This window comes from Lepisosteus platostomus, chromosome 11 (genome assembly GCF_059453375.1).
Source record: "Lepisosteus platostomus isolate fLepPlt1 chromosome 11, fLepPlt1.hap1, whole genome shotgun sequence".
Classification (NCBI taxonomy): Eukaryota; Metazoa; Chordata; class Actinopteri; order Semionotiformes; family Lepisosteidae; genus Lepisosteus; species Lepisosteus platostomus.
The window spans coordinates 2,438,783-2,454,473 of record NC_142621.1 but is presented as its reverse complement, the minus strand read 5'-3'; the positions used below and the strand labels follow the sequence as shown (position 1 = coordinate 2,454,473).

Below are 15,691 nucleotides of genomic sequence, written 5' to 3'. Positions count from 1 at the left end.
GGTCACACACGAGGGCGGAGCCAAGGGGGAGGGTGGGGTCACGCACAAGGGCAGAGTCAAGAGTGAGGGTGGGGTCACGCACAAGGGCAGAGTCAAGAGCAAAGGCGAGAGGTGGGAGCGAGGGTGGGAGCGAGGGCGGAATTCCGTCAGGCTCGCACGCCCCCCCGTGAGACACACACCTGAGGTAGAAGACGGATTTGGTGGAGCGCTCCTGGTACACAAACATGTTCTTCCTGTTGACGACGGAGAAGGCATTCAGCACGGAGCGCAGGGCCTGCATGGCTGTGGAGAGGCCGCACAAACACCGGATCACTCACAACGCAGGCGTGCGCAGGGCACACTCACACTCCAGCACTGCGCCATCGCCAGCTCTCTTCCGGCGGTGCCGTGTAATAAGAGCCAACGACAGCGTAAGTGTTGCAAAAGGCGTCAAAATTAATTCCCTTTAAAAACTCTAAACGAATTTCTCTGAGAGAGGAAGATTAGTGCATCACGTTTCCCCGAGAGGGGTGGGGACTTTGTGAACGAGCCCTGCCCACAGGTGCTAACAAAGAATTTTTCAGTTTCTCTTGATGTCTTGGGCTAGCTGCCCTCTCCCCAGGACCTCCACCGGCTGCTGCCTGGCTCTCTCCTGCGTTTCCGCCTCCCCGGCCGGACAGCGGCACTGCGTACCTCTGGAAACTCCCATGTTCGGTCCCATCTTGAGGCGCGGATGAATGTAGATAATGGTGCTCCACACCACCTCGCAGGCGAAGTGTCCGGGGATGAACTGCATCGTGGCAGCCAGGTAGTCCCGTGTCTGGTAACTCTCATCCGCTGTATAATCTACCAAGCAGGGAAACACATGCAGAGCAGGAGAACGGTAAACCAATAAACCAATTCTTTTTATGAATCAACTCTGACTACTTATAATACACAGTTATTACTTTTCAGCTATCCCCAGCCTACACTTGGAATCAGATTCAATGAATCTGTAGAAACTGAAATTTAAGAATTTGCCTTTTACGTACTGCAAATTAAAAAACACAATTGCTCTGAATCTATTACTAGGCTGTGAGCATTGCTAAAACTACTCCGCTGCTGCTAAGCTGCTAAGGGTTTGCCTGACAATTACCACACGCCGCTGAGAGAAGCTGGTAAGGAGGAGAGAATCGGCAAATCAGCATCTGCTTTCACCGGGAAATTCAAAACCTCTGAAGAATTTCTCATAGCTTCATCTGAAAATCAGTCCCCTTTTCAGTCAGGACTACACCGACAACGCTCTAATTAGGTAAAAGTAATAGGAGTTTAGAATAAATATATTTATTTCAACTAGTTAATAATTCAAGTTAGAATACCAATGAGACAGCACACACCCAGGTGACATGCAACAGCCCACAATCCCCAGCAGATCAGGGGAAATGGGAACTACTTCACCAAGAGTTGGGAGGAGGCTTCGTTGAGGCCCGATTGTGCAAGACTAGAGTGGAGTTTAGCCTAGACACTGAGGTTAACACCTCCAATGTCATGAACAATCAGCTGTTTATGGAAGGACGGCGCCTTCTACACCGCCCCTGGTGATCGTTCTGCGGCTGCGATTTGGAAATGCAGGTCCGGGGGAAAGAGAGAGAGAGGGGGAAGAGAAGACCTTGATGGTCCATCAGCACCATGCACAGAAACGAGCTCTTGCTTGGAGTTCACCCATTCCTGTACTGAGCACAGTGAACAGCGCTATTGCTGCAGCCAGCCACGGCAGTACAAGAGCCTACACGCACGCGCGAGTCGACTTACCATCTGCGGCGGCTGCCCTCTGCCTGTACAGAGTCTCGTTCTTCCAGATATCCTCCTCGCTCTCCGCCACCAGCAGGGTGTTGCAGACGTGGCTGTCGTGGAGGTCTTGGAGGAGCAGCCGCTGGGGGAGAGACGGGAGGCGCCCGTGAAAGGGCCCCGGGGGAACCGCGCCAGAAAGTTTTCCGGGAAAACTCCGGGAGACCATGACACGAAAGGACTTGGCCGGGGCAGGGTTTGGAAGAAGGTCGCGCTTTCTGACTTACCTGATTGACGACACGACAGATCTCCCCTATCTTCCTCACAATCATCTGGTGCAGTTGTAGATATTCGGGCACCTCCTCCTCTTTCTCCCTCTTTTCCAGACTGCCCTCCTTCTCTACGTTGAGACTCCTGCAGGAGAGAGGGCACAGCGGAGACAACGCAGCTCAAACGCTGAGCGACAGAGTCCATCACATTCAGAGCACTGCACTACATTCCAGCACGAACCGGACGCAGATGGCTGGATGAAGACAAATGGAGAAAGAATGCTGTGGCTGCGTTTTTTTAACAGTGTTAACAGAAGTCTGTGTTTTTAAAAATTAAAATACGGCCTTCAGAAAATGAGCTGAACGATGCACGTTCGGCACTGTTTTACATTTTATACCAAGAAGGCAACATAACATATGGCACGACAGTTCTTCTAAGGCAATTCATAAGTATCTGTAACTATGACTTGACCATCTTATATAATGGAACAAGTAACAGGTTTATTCCGTGCTGAAAAGACAAGAAAGAAAACACGTTTCGGCTGTGGAGCCTTCTTCTTCTCTTTTCAGCATGGAATAAACCTATTACTTGTTCCTTTGCAGCCTACGCATGCTGACACTGCTACCCACCTGAACTACCTTATATAAATGTACAACTGAACCATGTGCCTCTTTTCACAATGGTTTTAACACAAACGCTCTCAGAGCTGACTCACAGCTTTTGTTTAACAAACAGAAACCACGGACCGGGCCACCACCAGTGTGGCGCTACTGTACCGAGAATGGGAGTACACCTCCACCCTGTCCTGATGAATCTGCACTATCAGCCAGAAGTCCGGCATGAGGGGACACTGCGGGTCCAGCTCGCTCAGGGTGGCCCCTTCGCATTCCGAGTCACTGCTGCCTCCGTCATACCCTGAACGGGAGGGAGAGAGAGCCCAGGACGTCACAGCACACTCCAGTCAGGGCCTGCAAACTAACCCTCGTTCCCCAGCGAAAACCCCCGGCACTTTCTGGGGAAGTTCAAGCTGTATGCTGCTGGTTGCAAGAGCAGGAAAAGGGATTCCTCACCCAGCATGTCGGAGTCCAGGCTGCCCTGACTGGAGACCACACTCTGCACTCGACTCGGTCTCAGCTTCCCACCTGCAGAGGACAGACAGCGCTTACAGGCAGCCCAGCTGATGGCCACCAGTTCTTACCCCAACCCCACGCAAGGAAAGGTCACTGCATTGTTGAGAACGTAAAACGAGAGGCAGCCCAGGCTGGTGATGCTCTAAGAGTCTTAACCTGCGGCATGATGATGCCTGCTTTCAGTCGCCTGGCTGTTGTTCTGGAGGAAGGCCAGAGGCACAGCCTTCCAGCTTTGCCCAGACCGCTGCTGTTGACACAGTTGTCATCTGTTTGACAACATCTGCTGACATTTAAGATGCAGTCTAAAGAAATCCCACCAAGAACATGAACAGATTGTCAACTACATGTTGGCTCCTGCTAAAACTGTCTCCCCAGGGCGAGGGAGGTGTTCCAGTGAATTTTCTAATAAGGGACACACAAAATCTGTCAGAAAATGGCAGAATATTTAGAGGACTAAAAAAAAGACTTAAGGCTTTTACTGCATTTGTGGGTTTGCATTTGCATTAGAGTTTTAGCATGTACAACACACCGAATTGCGTGCATTCCTTAATATTTTGCTCCCCCCACTGTACGCAGGTTCTCTGATCAATTTGATTAAAATAAAACAGTTTTGCTGGTTAACGGAAAAGTGTGACGAATCCGTTCCTATCACGCTGGAATCCCTAACCGTAAAACGGTTGCCATACTGCTGCTAAAATTCCAACAATTTTTCGGGATCTTCCTAGCTGTGTGCCTGAACCAAATTCCACGGGCAGAAAATAAGAAAGAAAGCCCAGCGGAACACTTGCATGTCTGGGTCAGGGGGAAGCCCCCCGTCCCCAAGAGCAGGAAGGGGCAGACACTCACTGTGGGTGGCAGACTGCACAGATTCGGCCAGGCTCACTCCGGAGGGAGTCTTGGGGGGCGAGGTGTGATCGGAGGACCTGTCCGTGCTGTTGCTAGGCTGCAGGTACGGGGTGCTGGGGGGGGCAGGCTCGGGCCTTAAAGCAGGGGCTGCGCTTAGCTCTTTCCCCGCAGTGCTGCCCTGCGAGCTCTGGGCTCCCACACTCCTCTCCTCCTTGTCCTCTCGGAGGGGGGCAGGGGTGCCGTCCAGCGGGCCAGCCATGCTGTTCTCGGGGGGCTCGTACACAGGCTCCCTCGCCGGCTCTGCGCCGCCCGCGGGAGACTTCTCCTCCGCCGAAACCTGGGAAAACAACCCAATCCCATCACTGCCATGACAGAGAGACTGGTTCAGAAAAAAACCTCAAATAAACCCTCTATTGAACAAAATGAACACCACCAAAAAGAAAACTGACATCTTCCTAACTTTCAACTTTCTATCTGAAACATTTGCATTTCAAGTGGAACACTTCTCTGATGCATGACATTGTTTTATAGATTCTAGTCACGTTTAGTGACCGTTCCGAACAGTTTTCTGGAAATAAGATGTACTGCTAGTACAGTACAATAGTGTCCCATTAACTGTTCTTGAACACAGAAATACAGGTCGCCCCCTGTACACAGGCAATGCCAACCTCACTGGCTCACCCCTGAGTTCAGCTCTCGCCTCTCCGCCTCCTTTTCGTTCTCCAATCCCCTGCCTGCTGCACTCTGATTGGCTTGTAAGGACCTTGCTTCCCCCCGGTCGCCGCAGTGATTGGCCGGCGGGGAGGACCTGTCCGCCTCCACCGCCTGCCCCTCAGCCACGCTGGCTCTGGGCTCGGAGAGCTTCCTGCTGGCGGCCTGCAGCCTCTGAGCATGCAGACGGCTCACCGACACGTAGTAGAAGTTGGCCAGCTCCCCGTTCAGCAGGTAGCCCGAGAGGGACATCCTCCGGAACTCCTGTCAGGAGAAGAGGCTTTGCTTTCAGAGCGGAAACCGAGTCCATCTTGATAATTCTTCAATTTTGCCAAAGCATGGAACTAATTTCAATTTCTTTTGAAAGACACGTAAGAAAAATGTATGCATATAAAAAAAGGGGGTTGTCGGAACTAGAGTCAAGAGCAGGAATGAAGACGGTATTCAACAGGGAGCTTTGAGCCTTTGGCAAAGCAAAAGAGGGTTTCCCATATTTTGGGAATTGCATTAGCTGTGGGGAAAAAAAGAGTGGGAGACGCACATGCATTTATACAGAAGTGAAAGGGCAAGTTTGATGGGTGATGGTCTAACAGTTCAGAAAAATCTATTTGTTGAACTGTCATCTGGGTAATGTGTCCTCTCTCTCAGGTCTTCAAATAATTCATTTCTTACAATGTATGCCAACAGGCAATTAACAGATATTTGATCAGATCCATCCCCCTGTCCCCTTTGTACAAGCTGACCTACAAGAATCTTCGTAAAGAGTATTTCGATCGCTGTAGGAAAGATCTCTGCTGGAGTAAAAGTCTCTTGTTTATTCCTGGATTGAGATCGCACTTTTGAATTCGCGCCGTGCAGGTTTTGGTAGCTCGGATGTGTGAAGAAAAGCATCGCGGCGGTTTGTCTGCAATGTCAAGGTGTTACAGCAGAGCTCCCGGGGGGCCCAGCCTCTGCATTCAGATCCACCTACCTCCTTGAACTTCTCCAGCGACTGCTCGGGGCCGAAGACGAACTGCAGGGGCACGACCTCGCAGTGGCACTGCGGGCGACCTCGCGATCGGTACACATGGTCTGCCACCTTCTGCAGAGTGGGTGCGCTGATCACCTTGGAGTGGCGCAGAGCGGAGACTATTTCATCTTCCAGCAGCCAGCGGATCTGAGTGAGAGAGAGAGAGAGAGCGAGAGAGAGGACAAGCAGACTTTTATCACACTTCTGTCACTGCAAAGGTCTCCTTTTCTCAGCAGGAGCCTAGCAGAGGGAAAAGTGCTTTGTTTTTTTTAAGCAGGAACTGCACTGATAAACAAAGAACTGAACTCACTGTAGGTTTCCATTTATACACCCCATCAGGCACCTGTTTAATATTAACCAGACCTCCGCGGAAGTGAAACAGTACAGCAGGAGGAGTGTCCTTCATTCTTTCTTGGAGCCCAAATCTCCATAAACAAAATACATAATCCATAGGAATTCTCGACATCATGCTGCATTTTGAGAACTGCTAAGTAAAAAAAAAATCATTTCTACAGAAGAAACATGGGAATTACAACAATCTGGAACCTCATGATGAACTATGTTTCCACCTCCCACCGTTAAAGAGTACTTTGCCAATTAAATACTGGAACAGGTTTGGCCATTTTAAAAGGCTCTATGCATCCTGTGTGACTCAGGGGGAAAAGCATTCCCTCACCTCATCCATGGTGGCCAGCACTGCCTGCTTATGAGGGATGGGCAGTTTGGACAGAGGATCTCCCGAAAGCCTACAGAGGAAGCAGAAGATAATTGCTTTCTTACAGCTTGCAATCCCTAGCCACTCAACGCTAAGACCATGATCGTGACCATTTCCCAACAGCAAATATCTGTCCAGGGATAGGGGGTATAGGCAAAACTGATCTTCTCTCTTCTAATGACACTTAATCCTCTTCCTTACTTCACATTACCAAAAGGAACAGCAAACCTTGGGCCAGGAAGTAGATTAATACTGGACTGTTGCACGATTGGTGGTGGACATTCTGTATTGGCGGCCTTCTAGTGCATCCTAAAGGAACTCTTTCTTTAGCATCCCGTCAAAGCTGCTCTCAGCCTGGAGCTATTCTAACAGACCTCCATGTCCTCTCTCTGCACTGCCCTCATTCCACATGCACACTCTTCTTCTGGCCCCTCCCTCCCTCAAGCCCCTCCCACTGGCACCACCCTCCAAGGGGCCCCTCCCACTGGCCCAGGCCTCCAGGGAGCCCCTCCCACTGGCCCCGCCCTCTAGGGAGCCCCTCCCATCATACCCTCTCTCCAGGGAGACTCCTCCCCCCACAGAGAGTCCCTCCCTCCAGAGAGCCACTCCCTCCAGTCCCTAAATAGCTCCTCCTCCCCCGTCTTCCCCCCGCAACTATACTGACCCGTCCTCGCCAGCCCCGCGCAGGCCGTCCAGGTCCCGCATGAGCTCGTCATCGGAGCGGTAGGAGGAGGGCTGGCCGGGGGAGCGGTTCAGCGACACGCTGCTCTCGGAGGTGTATCTGAAACGCAGAGCAGGAAAGGGAACGCTAATGCTAAGACACCGAGAGAGAGAGAGAGAAAGATAATACAAGGACACAAACCTGCAAACACAAGGAAGCAAACTTTGTGTTGCTTCCCATTGTGGATTAATTTTATTACTGTCAAGTCTCACTATAGGGCTGAATATCCCTGCAACTGCTTTAGGGGCTTGTTAAAATCTTAAATGAGATAAATTGGGCTCCTGTACTGCTCATGGCTGATGGTGCAGAGGACACCGCCCAGCGTACCTCTCTCTGCTCGGCCCTGGAGCCGGAGCCTCACCTGTTGTGATGCATGTCTGCGGCCATGACCTCGATCTCCAGGGGCAGCGTCAGCACAAAGATGTCAAGGGTGACAGACAGGTCGTTCAAATCCACCGACTGAAGGGACTCGGAGTTCTCCAGGCACGTAATCACCTCCCCTACAGCACAAACAGAACCTGTTGAACACCACAATAGACACCTTCCCCCCGCAGAGAAACAACAGGCAGACATACCAATTAGCCAGCGAGTAAAAACTGCCTTTTTGCACATCTACTATTCAGTTTCATAAAGGTGAATGCTTAATGGCAGGCAAAAATGATTCATATAAATTGTTAACTCCAGAAACACCATCTTGCACTAAAAACACCACCTTGAAATGTAAAACCACAGAAAATAACTGCACCTCAAAGAGATTTTTGACCGTGAAACATCAAAGATCAAGAACTTAAGAGAGGTTACAAAAGAAAGGAGGCCAGTCAGCTCATCTGACCCATGGGGTAGCTAGCCACTTCTTGAAGGAGCAGGAGGAGGTGAAAGTATCACCTTCAGCCACACGTCTGGGTAAAAAAGCTGTTCTAAAAATGCACCGATCTTGGCTTTTGGGTGGATTCGAAAGCAAAATAAGTCACAGCAGAAGTCACTTTTTTACTAATACTACCATCTGGTCTGAAATGCTGCACCGGATCCAAGGAAAATATTTTTTTTCCTTGTTTCCAGGTGGTCTAGTAAGCAGGCGGGCTCAATGGAAAACCCAGACAAAGGCCCGCAGCACGTGTCTCACCCAGGCAGGTCGGCAGGGTCTGGATGGGCACGGAGCCGTGCCAGTTCTTGACGCTGATGGAGCAGGTGAGGTGCACAAACAGGGGGGGCATCTCCCGCTGCGGCGCCTCCGGCTCCAGCAGGGAACCCCCCTCCAGGATGCTGAAGGAGTCCTCGTCCTGGTTGACGGTGTTGGAGTCGGAGAGGGAGTCGTTGTCGGGGAGCCCCCCGTCCGGCCGCTCCCGGTACTCCACCTCCAGGTCGGTGTCGCTCTCCGTGACGATGCAGCACCCCGACACGTTCTCTTCAAGCACGCACAGAGGGGAGACCACAGTGAACAGGGGCAAGGAGCCGCACAATCTCTTCGGGGCAAAGACGGCAGGTTGGTTCAAAATGTCCCTGCCCCCTCCCCCCCATTACAGACACATATGAGAGATACCCATGCTAACATGCAACGTAACATTTAATATTGAATACATAAATTCTGATATATAAAAGGCAGTTGCATATAAAGTAATTTATATTTTAAGGTGGACTGCAGGCCGGATTGCAAACCTTATGGAATGCACAAGGTGGCTCTATTCTGCGAGACTTTAAACCCATTTGCAAAATTCAGCATCACTTCTCTACTGCTATGCTCAGACTCGGCCTCAGAAGAATGACAAAGATCACAGAGATTACTCCCATGGGGTGATGCAGCCTCTCCTTCACTCACCATCCTCCAGCTACCCTCTCTCAAGCTCCCTGGAATAAAGTCTCACAGCAGCGACAGAATTACCGGACCAAGAGGGCTTGATAAATCAGGAGAGCGCTATCACTCCTGCCCCCTGGCATCACAGATCTGAGCAGCAGAGAGTTCCATGTAAACAACATCAGGACAGGAAAATATCCAGGGATCTCCGGGGAGGGAATGCAGTGTTTCCCAACACAGTCCCGCCATCTTTGTAGCCTCAGGGAGGCCAGCTACCTAGATCCACTCAGAAGCCATGAGAGGCCCAGGCTGGAGTTATTATTGAACAATAGTACCCGGTGAGAGTGAGCAACATCCTTGTGCAGAGCAATGGATGAAGAAAGGAGAATATTTCTCACATTGCAGGGCACGACTTAAAACACAAGGCTACATGTGTAAAGCATACTTCGGTGCAGAGTAAGCTGCTGCACGAGCAGAATAATCAAAACCAGCACACATCCTATAGTGACATCTGAGAGACTACTGCTGCATTATGCAAAACTTGTAACAAACTTGTCAATTCAACAGTCACCTCTGTGCAATGCCTGCCCAGACCTGGCCTTGTAAGAATGACAAAGATCAGAAGATTATTCCCACGGGGTGATGCAGCATCACTCACCATCCTCTGTGGCTAGCTCTGCCTCCGACACCTCGATCTCCTCGCTCAGTCTTCTTTCCTCGCCGTGACCTGGCTCCTCCTGGGACAATGCAGACAGAAATGTCAGCTGGGCTTCCGACTGCTAGCCCTGTTGAGCAAGCTATCCAAGCTGTGCTCATGAGTCCCCTGGATTGGTCCTCCCTGCCTGCCGCCTGATGAGCAGATGAAACCCTTTCTCTCCTTCTTTCAGACTCACCTCTTTCTTAGCAGAGGGTGGGCAGTAAAAAAAATAGTGAGGGTTGGAGGGCACTGCCTTGAAGTACTGTGCGCCTATTTCCACAAATTTGTCCTGAAAAAGAGCGGGGAAAAAAATCAATCTTGCGTTGCCTTTAAGAGTTTTAACGAGTAGAAGTCTGACTTTCTCAGCTGGCTCACAGAACAGACACGTGCACTTCACGACGGCGCAGACGCAGGCAAGTCAGTACTCTCGTCTATAGGAGCTGCCGGTCTTTACCTGGATAATCCTATGCAGGTCGGGATAAACCTCGCATTTTTGCTGCGTCTGTAGAAGCGACAGAGGGAATTCTGGGTAGGCCTTGCGAGGCCTGGGTTCTTCGGGGGAGAGAGGGGAAGCAGGGGCTGAGGGCTTCGCTCGAGACTCCGCTGCTTCGCTGGCCTCTTCCGTCTCCACACTGCCAAGGCAAACCAAGAGAGTGTCTGTTGCCCTGCTCCGGCAATGAAGGAAAACAAAGTCAAGGTTCTCACTTCAAAAACCGCTGACAGCTGCCTCCATGAAAAAGAAAAGAAAAAAACGCTCTGCTCACGTCTGCTACAAACATTCTCTCAAGGACTGTAGCTGAGCCTTTGGATACAACACAAAACAGCAGATAAATCCAAAGGTTGCTTCTCTCTTACTGATTCCAACAATAACTTCATTTTCCATGCCGCTATTTCAAGCAGTGAGTCATATCGATCAACTGGCAAGGCCAGATAGCACATGCTTTTCATGTCTGCTGAAAAGACTGCAGCAAATGTCACAGCTGACGTCTGGCCAAGGGTTCGCACTTTCTGTGGCAGATAAAACACTCTTTTGTGGTGCTGAACAGAAGTGAGAGGATATAAGCCTTGGTTACTTCTCTCATCCCTCAATAAACCCAAATCTCCAAAATCATATTTCTCCTTTGTCATCAATGGTGAAACGTGTGACAAAAAGGAAAAAAGAAACCCAGCTTTCTAAACCTCGGAAAAACAACCCAGAGCTTGTTTGTTTAAAAAGTGACTCTTTTTAAACTGAGAAAGAACCCCACCATCCACACCCTTTTCTCATGCACAGCTTGCAATTTACTGATGTGCAATGCACAACAAGAGTAATTCCTAAAGAAGATGGATGTTGTTTGGGCATTCCTCAGGGAAACAGAAGACAAAGGGGTTTTTCTTCTGATAAGTGTCAGGTTTTGATGTACTGTTCCATTTAATCAGCAATTTGCGAGAAGAGACAATTCAGGAGAGCAGTGTGTTTCTTCGCAATGAAATGAAGTCTATTAACACACCACAGATGAGAGAAGCAAAGGGCTTTCTCAGGACTGCCTTCTGGTTTTCAATAAATACACCGAACTACTGCTCTTCAGACAGCAAGAGATTAAACTAAGGCAGGGTAACTTTTCATCTCACTTCAATCCAGACTGAAGGTAACTGCATGGAGGTTTTCCTGGACACCAAGATTTCACCACCTGAAACAAATGTAAGCGCTGAATTCCCACTCCTGCCCCAGTCAGAAGAGCGTCCAGCTGAGGAAGGAGAAGGAAACTTGGCAGAGATGGAAGTCAAGTACGTGATCTCCTGTCACAGCCCAAAAAACATGTTGAGCCTTTATAATGATCATCATCATGTTCCAGTTCACGTGCATGAAGGGCTTTTAATTGCGATTTCAGTGCTGCCAAAGCAATTCATCAGTCGTGCCAGTCAAGCTCACTGAATCTGAACTGTACCTGGAGCTGGACAGGAGAGCCCCCTTCTCCGTGGCCCCCTCTTCCTCCACGTCCGTGGCGCCGATGGTGAAGGTGGCAGGGGGGCAGCCGCCCGGCCGGTCGCAGCGCTCACGGAACGCCCGGATGTGGCCGCAGAGGGTCTGCAGGAAGGAGGTGATGTCGATCTCCTGCAGGGACTCCTCGCAGTAGTCCATCGCCGTCAGCACATCCTGAGAGCAGACCCCGTGCGACTGCTGCAGGCTGTGGTACACTCCTGAGGCAGGATGGGAAATGCTCGAGCACGATGCATCAAGTGCCGGGGCACACTGAACATGCTTCTCCCCGTGAGGGGACTGGCAGTATCATGGTGCACTAGGTTGAACACAGCATACCTGAATATTCCCAGAAGGGAAGGCCGTGTTCCAGCACACTGTTGTGTCGCACAAAGCATCCGTTTGTAGCTCAAACTAATCGTTTGTTTACGGTGCTGCTGCACTTAGGTTTTGGGGTTACTGTATAACAGTACTTAGGTGCTGTTCCCTGCAGACGTCTGCGAAACCTGTCTGCCTCAGTCCCTGGTTTGCGGCTGTGTAACGCGCAACAAAGTTAAATCATGCCACCAGGTGAAGAAAGGAAATCACTACCTTCTGTCCTAAAAGTTTGCATAAAACTAAACCACAAGACTAACAGCTAAACACTGGGGAAAACATATCTTAAAACTTAGCACATCTGCGTACAAGAACAAAATAAGTATGAATATGAATCTGTCAACCTGTCATATCATCCTTATTTACTCTGCACGATTGTCTTATTTATCTTTGAAATTACATTTACAGATGTCAGTGCCAAAAACATAAATGGAATCCTGCAAGTAGCACATCAAAAGGCTGACAGCTCTAATCAATTTCCCCACTCGGAGAAAAGATCTATCACAGGAGAAACTGTCGAGTGCCAATATGATCTGTGTGGACAACATTATTTTAAGACCAAAATATGTCCCAGAGTTATAGACTGGAAAGTGAATTGTAACTGGATTTCTACAGGATGGAAACAATTTCTAGAGAACTGCTAATGACTGCCAGTCAGCATCTGCTTCATCATACAATCCTTACCAGAAGTTCTGCCTGGGAGAGCAGAATCTGTAATTACTCTCCGAAACTAAACTTAAATAAAAACTTAAACACCTCTGGCATATTGCTAGGAGGCCCTTCATTTCCACTTTATAAAAAAGAATCCAAAGGCAAGTTCACGAGAGTGCCTATCCAATGCATGTCTGTACAATACTCAAAAGAAAACGTAACCCCGATCCCGATACGTAATAAATTCGATCAATGAGGAGGCAGGATCCGCTGTCGGCTCGACATCACACCTCTACATGCCAACAGGTCCAGCTTTTCACTGGCAGGAGGTAATTACAGAGCCCACACATCAGTTAATACAAGACCTCACTGCCCTGACGTGTGGATTCTGCCCCCAGCCAAGCCAAACTGCATTACTATGCACAGACGAGGACTGTACCTTTGACATAGCTCTGGTGATAGTGCTCCTGCAGCAGGCTGCAGAAATTAGCCAGCTCCTTCTGCTTGAGGGGGTGGGCCCTGAGGTCCGTCCAGGAAGAGCTGCTCGTCCGCTCCTGAGAGCAGGATCTGCAGGCACACATGACACGCCACAGTACAGCAGCTGCCCCCGCCAAGCGGCTTCTGCCGTTAGCGCTGCAAAGCGTTCACAAGCTGGGTGCATCAACAACGCGCAGACCGAAGCTAGAAGACCTCAAAGCAAGCTAGGTTAGTTCATTTTTTTAAAGAAATAGAACACAAGACGACGTTTTCCTCCCTCAACGGTGCACCATTTTCAACGGGGTGGGGGGGATTGATCATTAGTAGATCAAACTAATCGCTTGGGGACTGTAAAATAATGTAGCAAACATTTTAAAACCTGTCAGCACACTTTGCCATTGCTTCCTCTAGTAGCTCTCACCTGTCTCCTTTCCTTTCCTGTCTCGAACTGCAATGCCAATGGGAACATGCTGTGCCTGATGCTCAACACTTTCTCCTCTGTCTAAGCAGCCGGGGCCAGACTGGGAGCAGGTGGCAGCAAGTTTGCATCTGAGCTTCCTGACCCACTGAATCGGTGGCAACACGCCAAGCGATCACTTCTATTAAATTACTATAAACCAGGTTTGACCCGCTGTTTGCTTCAAAACAAGCTCCTGAGGGAGAACACAGTGGAGGTGTTTATATGGCGTTATCAGATGAGTCAAATGTAGGTGCCTTTTTTTGTAAGAAACACAAAACAGTAAATCAAAGACAGATAAGCAGTACAACAGGAAGAATCCCCAGTGAAATTAATGCCGTCCTAAAAATAGTTCCTAAGTGACTCCGTTACCATGGTAAAAGGCTGAAGAAGTGCTTAGGAGATGCCATGTCTTCAGATCAGAAGCAAGATTAACAGTTCCTAACCTTCCAAGCAGAAACCCAGCTGAGGCAGAGGCGCAGGTGCTTTGAAAGGCACTGGGACTGTAAGGAATTTCGATCAACTTTTTAAAGAGACTCAAAATCATGCCAAGCCCCCAAAGAAAAGCAACTTCCTTTTTTTTTTCTTTTTTGGGGTGCTTTGCATCTTTTTGAGTAATGTTTTAGAGTGAAACCATACCCCGACAGTACGGGACCACATATGCTCCCCGAATGAAGCAGGTGATAATTTACAGTTCGGACTACGATCCACACAAATCGCGGCCACCAGGCAAGAAAGTGGGCATGAAGGTGGGGGGGGGGGGAGGCAGGTGTACCCCACCTCCTTATCTCTTCTGTTACCGTGCAGTCTCCGAGATTCAAAGCACCCTCCTAGTCCCAGAGCAGGATGCCCCCTCCATCCCAATCCCAAAGCAGGATATCCCCCCCCATCCCATCCCAGTCCCGATCGCTGGACAACCCCCCCCCCATCTGGGTCCCTGGTTCTGGGCCCATTCTAAAAGGAGCAGGGTGAGGGGCAGCAGGAAGCCGCACGCTGCGCTACCTGAACTTCATCTGCTGATACAACTCCCAGGAATCTGCGTCTTGAGGTCTATTCTCATCCAAAAACAAAGAATCAGAATAAAAAGCATTAGTGCTGTTTCTGGATTTGTTTGGTACATTTTTAACAATCCTGTGATAACAACGAGGCAACCTCCAGACGCTCGTCCGAGGTTACTGCCAATAAGTAAAGAGTGGGGAGGGGGGGAAGTCCAAGTCACCACGTTAGAAGTCACGCTACTGACTGCTAACTCTAGCATGAGGGGGTTTTGTTGTTCAAATTGTACATTTTAATACAGACATGCTTTCAGAAAAAGGAGATTTGTTTTTGGGGGAGGGCCTTATAAAACAAAACACTGGTACCATGAGCCACGTGGAGTATACAAAGAGAATCTGATACCAGGGGGTCAAGAAAAAAAACTAAATGACTACCATATAATCCACATTAAAACAGGAAACAGGAAGATAATTACATGTGCAGCAGGTGCCCCAAACAAAACAATTAAAACGCAAAATATTATGCATAAAAAAAACTAACTGCTCTGTACTTTTGGCTAACCCACTGCACACTGTGGGTCTGTGTCTGTTGCCTGTCGTGCTTTAAATATCTCAAGGTTCTCTTGGACGCAGTCAACGTCTAGGTATTTTGGAAGCTTTCAATAAAAACTGCTTATATATATATATACACACACACACCATCTACCCTACAGGCACCACATCCCTCTCGGTCCACAGCGTTGAGTACCTGAAGAAAATGTCCCGTGGCTGTCTGTCCTGCTGGGGGTGGACCAGCTGCTCCCTCAGGGTCTCCAGGGAGCAGTTATAGACGTACACAGGACAGCGAGGCCGCCCGAGGTCGCTGGCGCTCTGCTGGGAGGCCTGCCTGCTGAACGTGATGCGACAATCGCTCTTCTGAGGCTCGGCAAACTGCACGCCCTCCCGCTCCTCTCCGCCTGCAGGCCCGAGCAAACAACAGCCAAGAACGTATCCGTTGAGCGAAAGCTGTTGCGTTCCGACTACACTGCACGTCTCAGCCCGAGGTATCAGTGCAGTACATGTTGGGTTTGTTTGGAAAAAAAAGTAAGCCTGCATTTGATGACAGCCATAGCTTTAAAACAGCTATTTAAGAGAATTAC

At 49.5% G+C, this 15,691-nt stretch overlaps 1 protein-coding gene across 14 annotated transcripts in view; it reads right to left on the bottom strand.

Moving 5' to 3' along the window:
- Positions 1–15,691, bottom strand: part of szt2 (SZT2 subunit of KICSTOR complex) — an 81,271-nt gene that overhangs the window by 46,005 nt on the left and 19,575 nt on the right. For 12 of the 14 annotated variants that reach the window (XM_088597831.1, XM_088597838.1, XM_088597834.1 and 9 more), the window contains 20 exons: positions 15,301–15,508; positions 14,560–14,607; positions 13,063–13,190; positions 11,566–11,818; positions 10,092–10,269; positions 9,834–9,926; positions 9,599–9,677; positions 8,272–8,553; positions 7,510–7,648; positions 7,092–7,208; positions 6,389–6,458; positions 5,674–5,859; positions 4,674–4,967; positions 3,993–4,329; positions 3,087–3,158; positions 2,793–2,931; positions 2,034–2,160; positions 1,771–1,891; positions 673–825; positions 180–282 (listed from right to left, as the gene is read on the bottom strand). In XM_088597831.1, the coding sequence (XP_088453957.1) occupies positions 180–282; positions 673–825; positions 1,771–1,891; positions 2,034–2,160; positions 2,793–2,931; positions 3,087–3,158; positions 3,993–4,329; positions 4,674–4,967; positions 5,674–5,859; positions 6,389–6,458; positions 7,092–7,208; positions 7,510–7,648; positions 8,272–8,553; positions 9,599–9,677; positions 9,834–9,926; positions 10,092–10,269; positions 11,566–11,818; positions 13,063–13,190; positions 14,560–14,607; positions 15,301–15,508 (3,127 nt within the window). The remainder of the gene's footprint in view (positions 1–179; positions 283–672; positions 826–1,770; positions 1,892–2,033; positions 2,161–2,792; positions 2,932–3,086; positions 3,159–3,992; positions 4,330–4,673; positions 4,968–5,673; positions 5,860–6,388; positions 6,459–7,091; positions 7,209–7,509; positions 7,649–8,271; positions 8,554–9,598; positions 9,678–9,833; positions 9,927–10,091; positions 10,270–11,565; positions 11,819–13,062; positions 13,191–14,559; positions 14,608–15,300; positions 15,509–15,691) is intronic. The other 2 variants (XM_088597836.1, XM_088597844.1) reach the window with 1 other exon arrangement.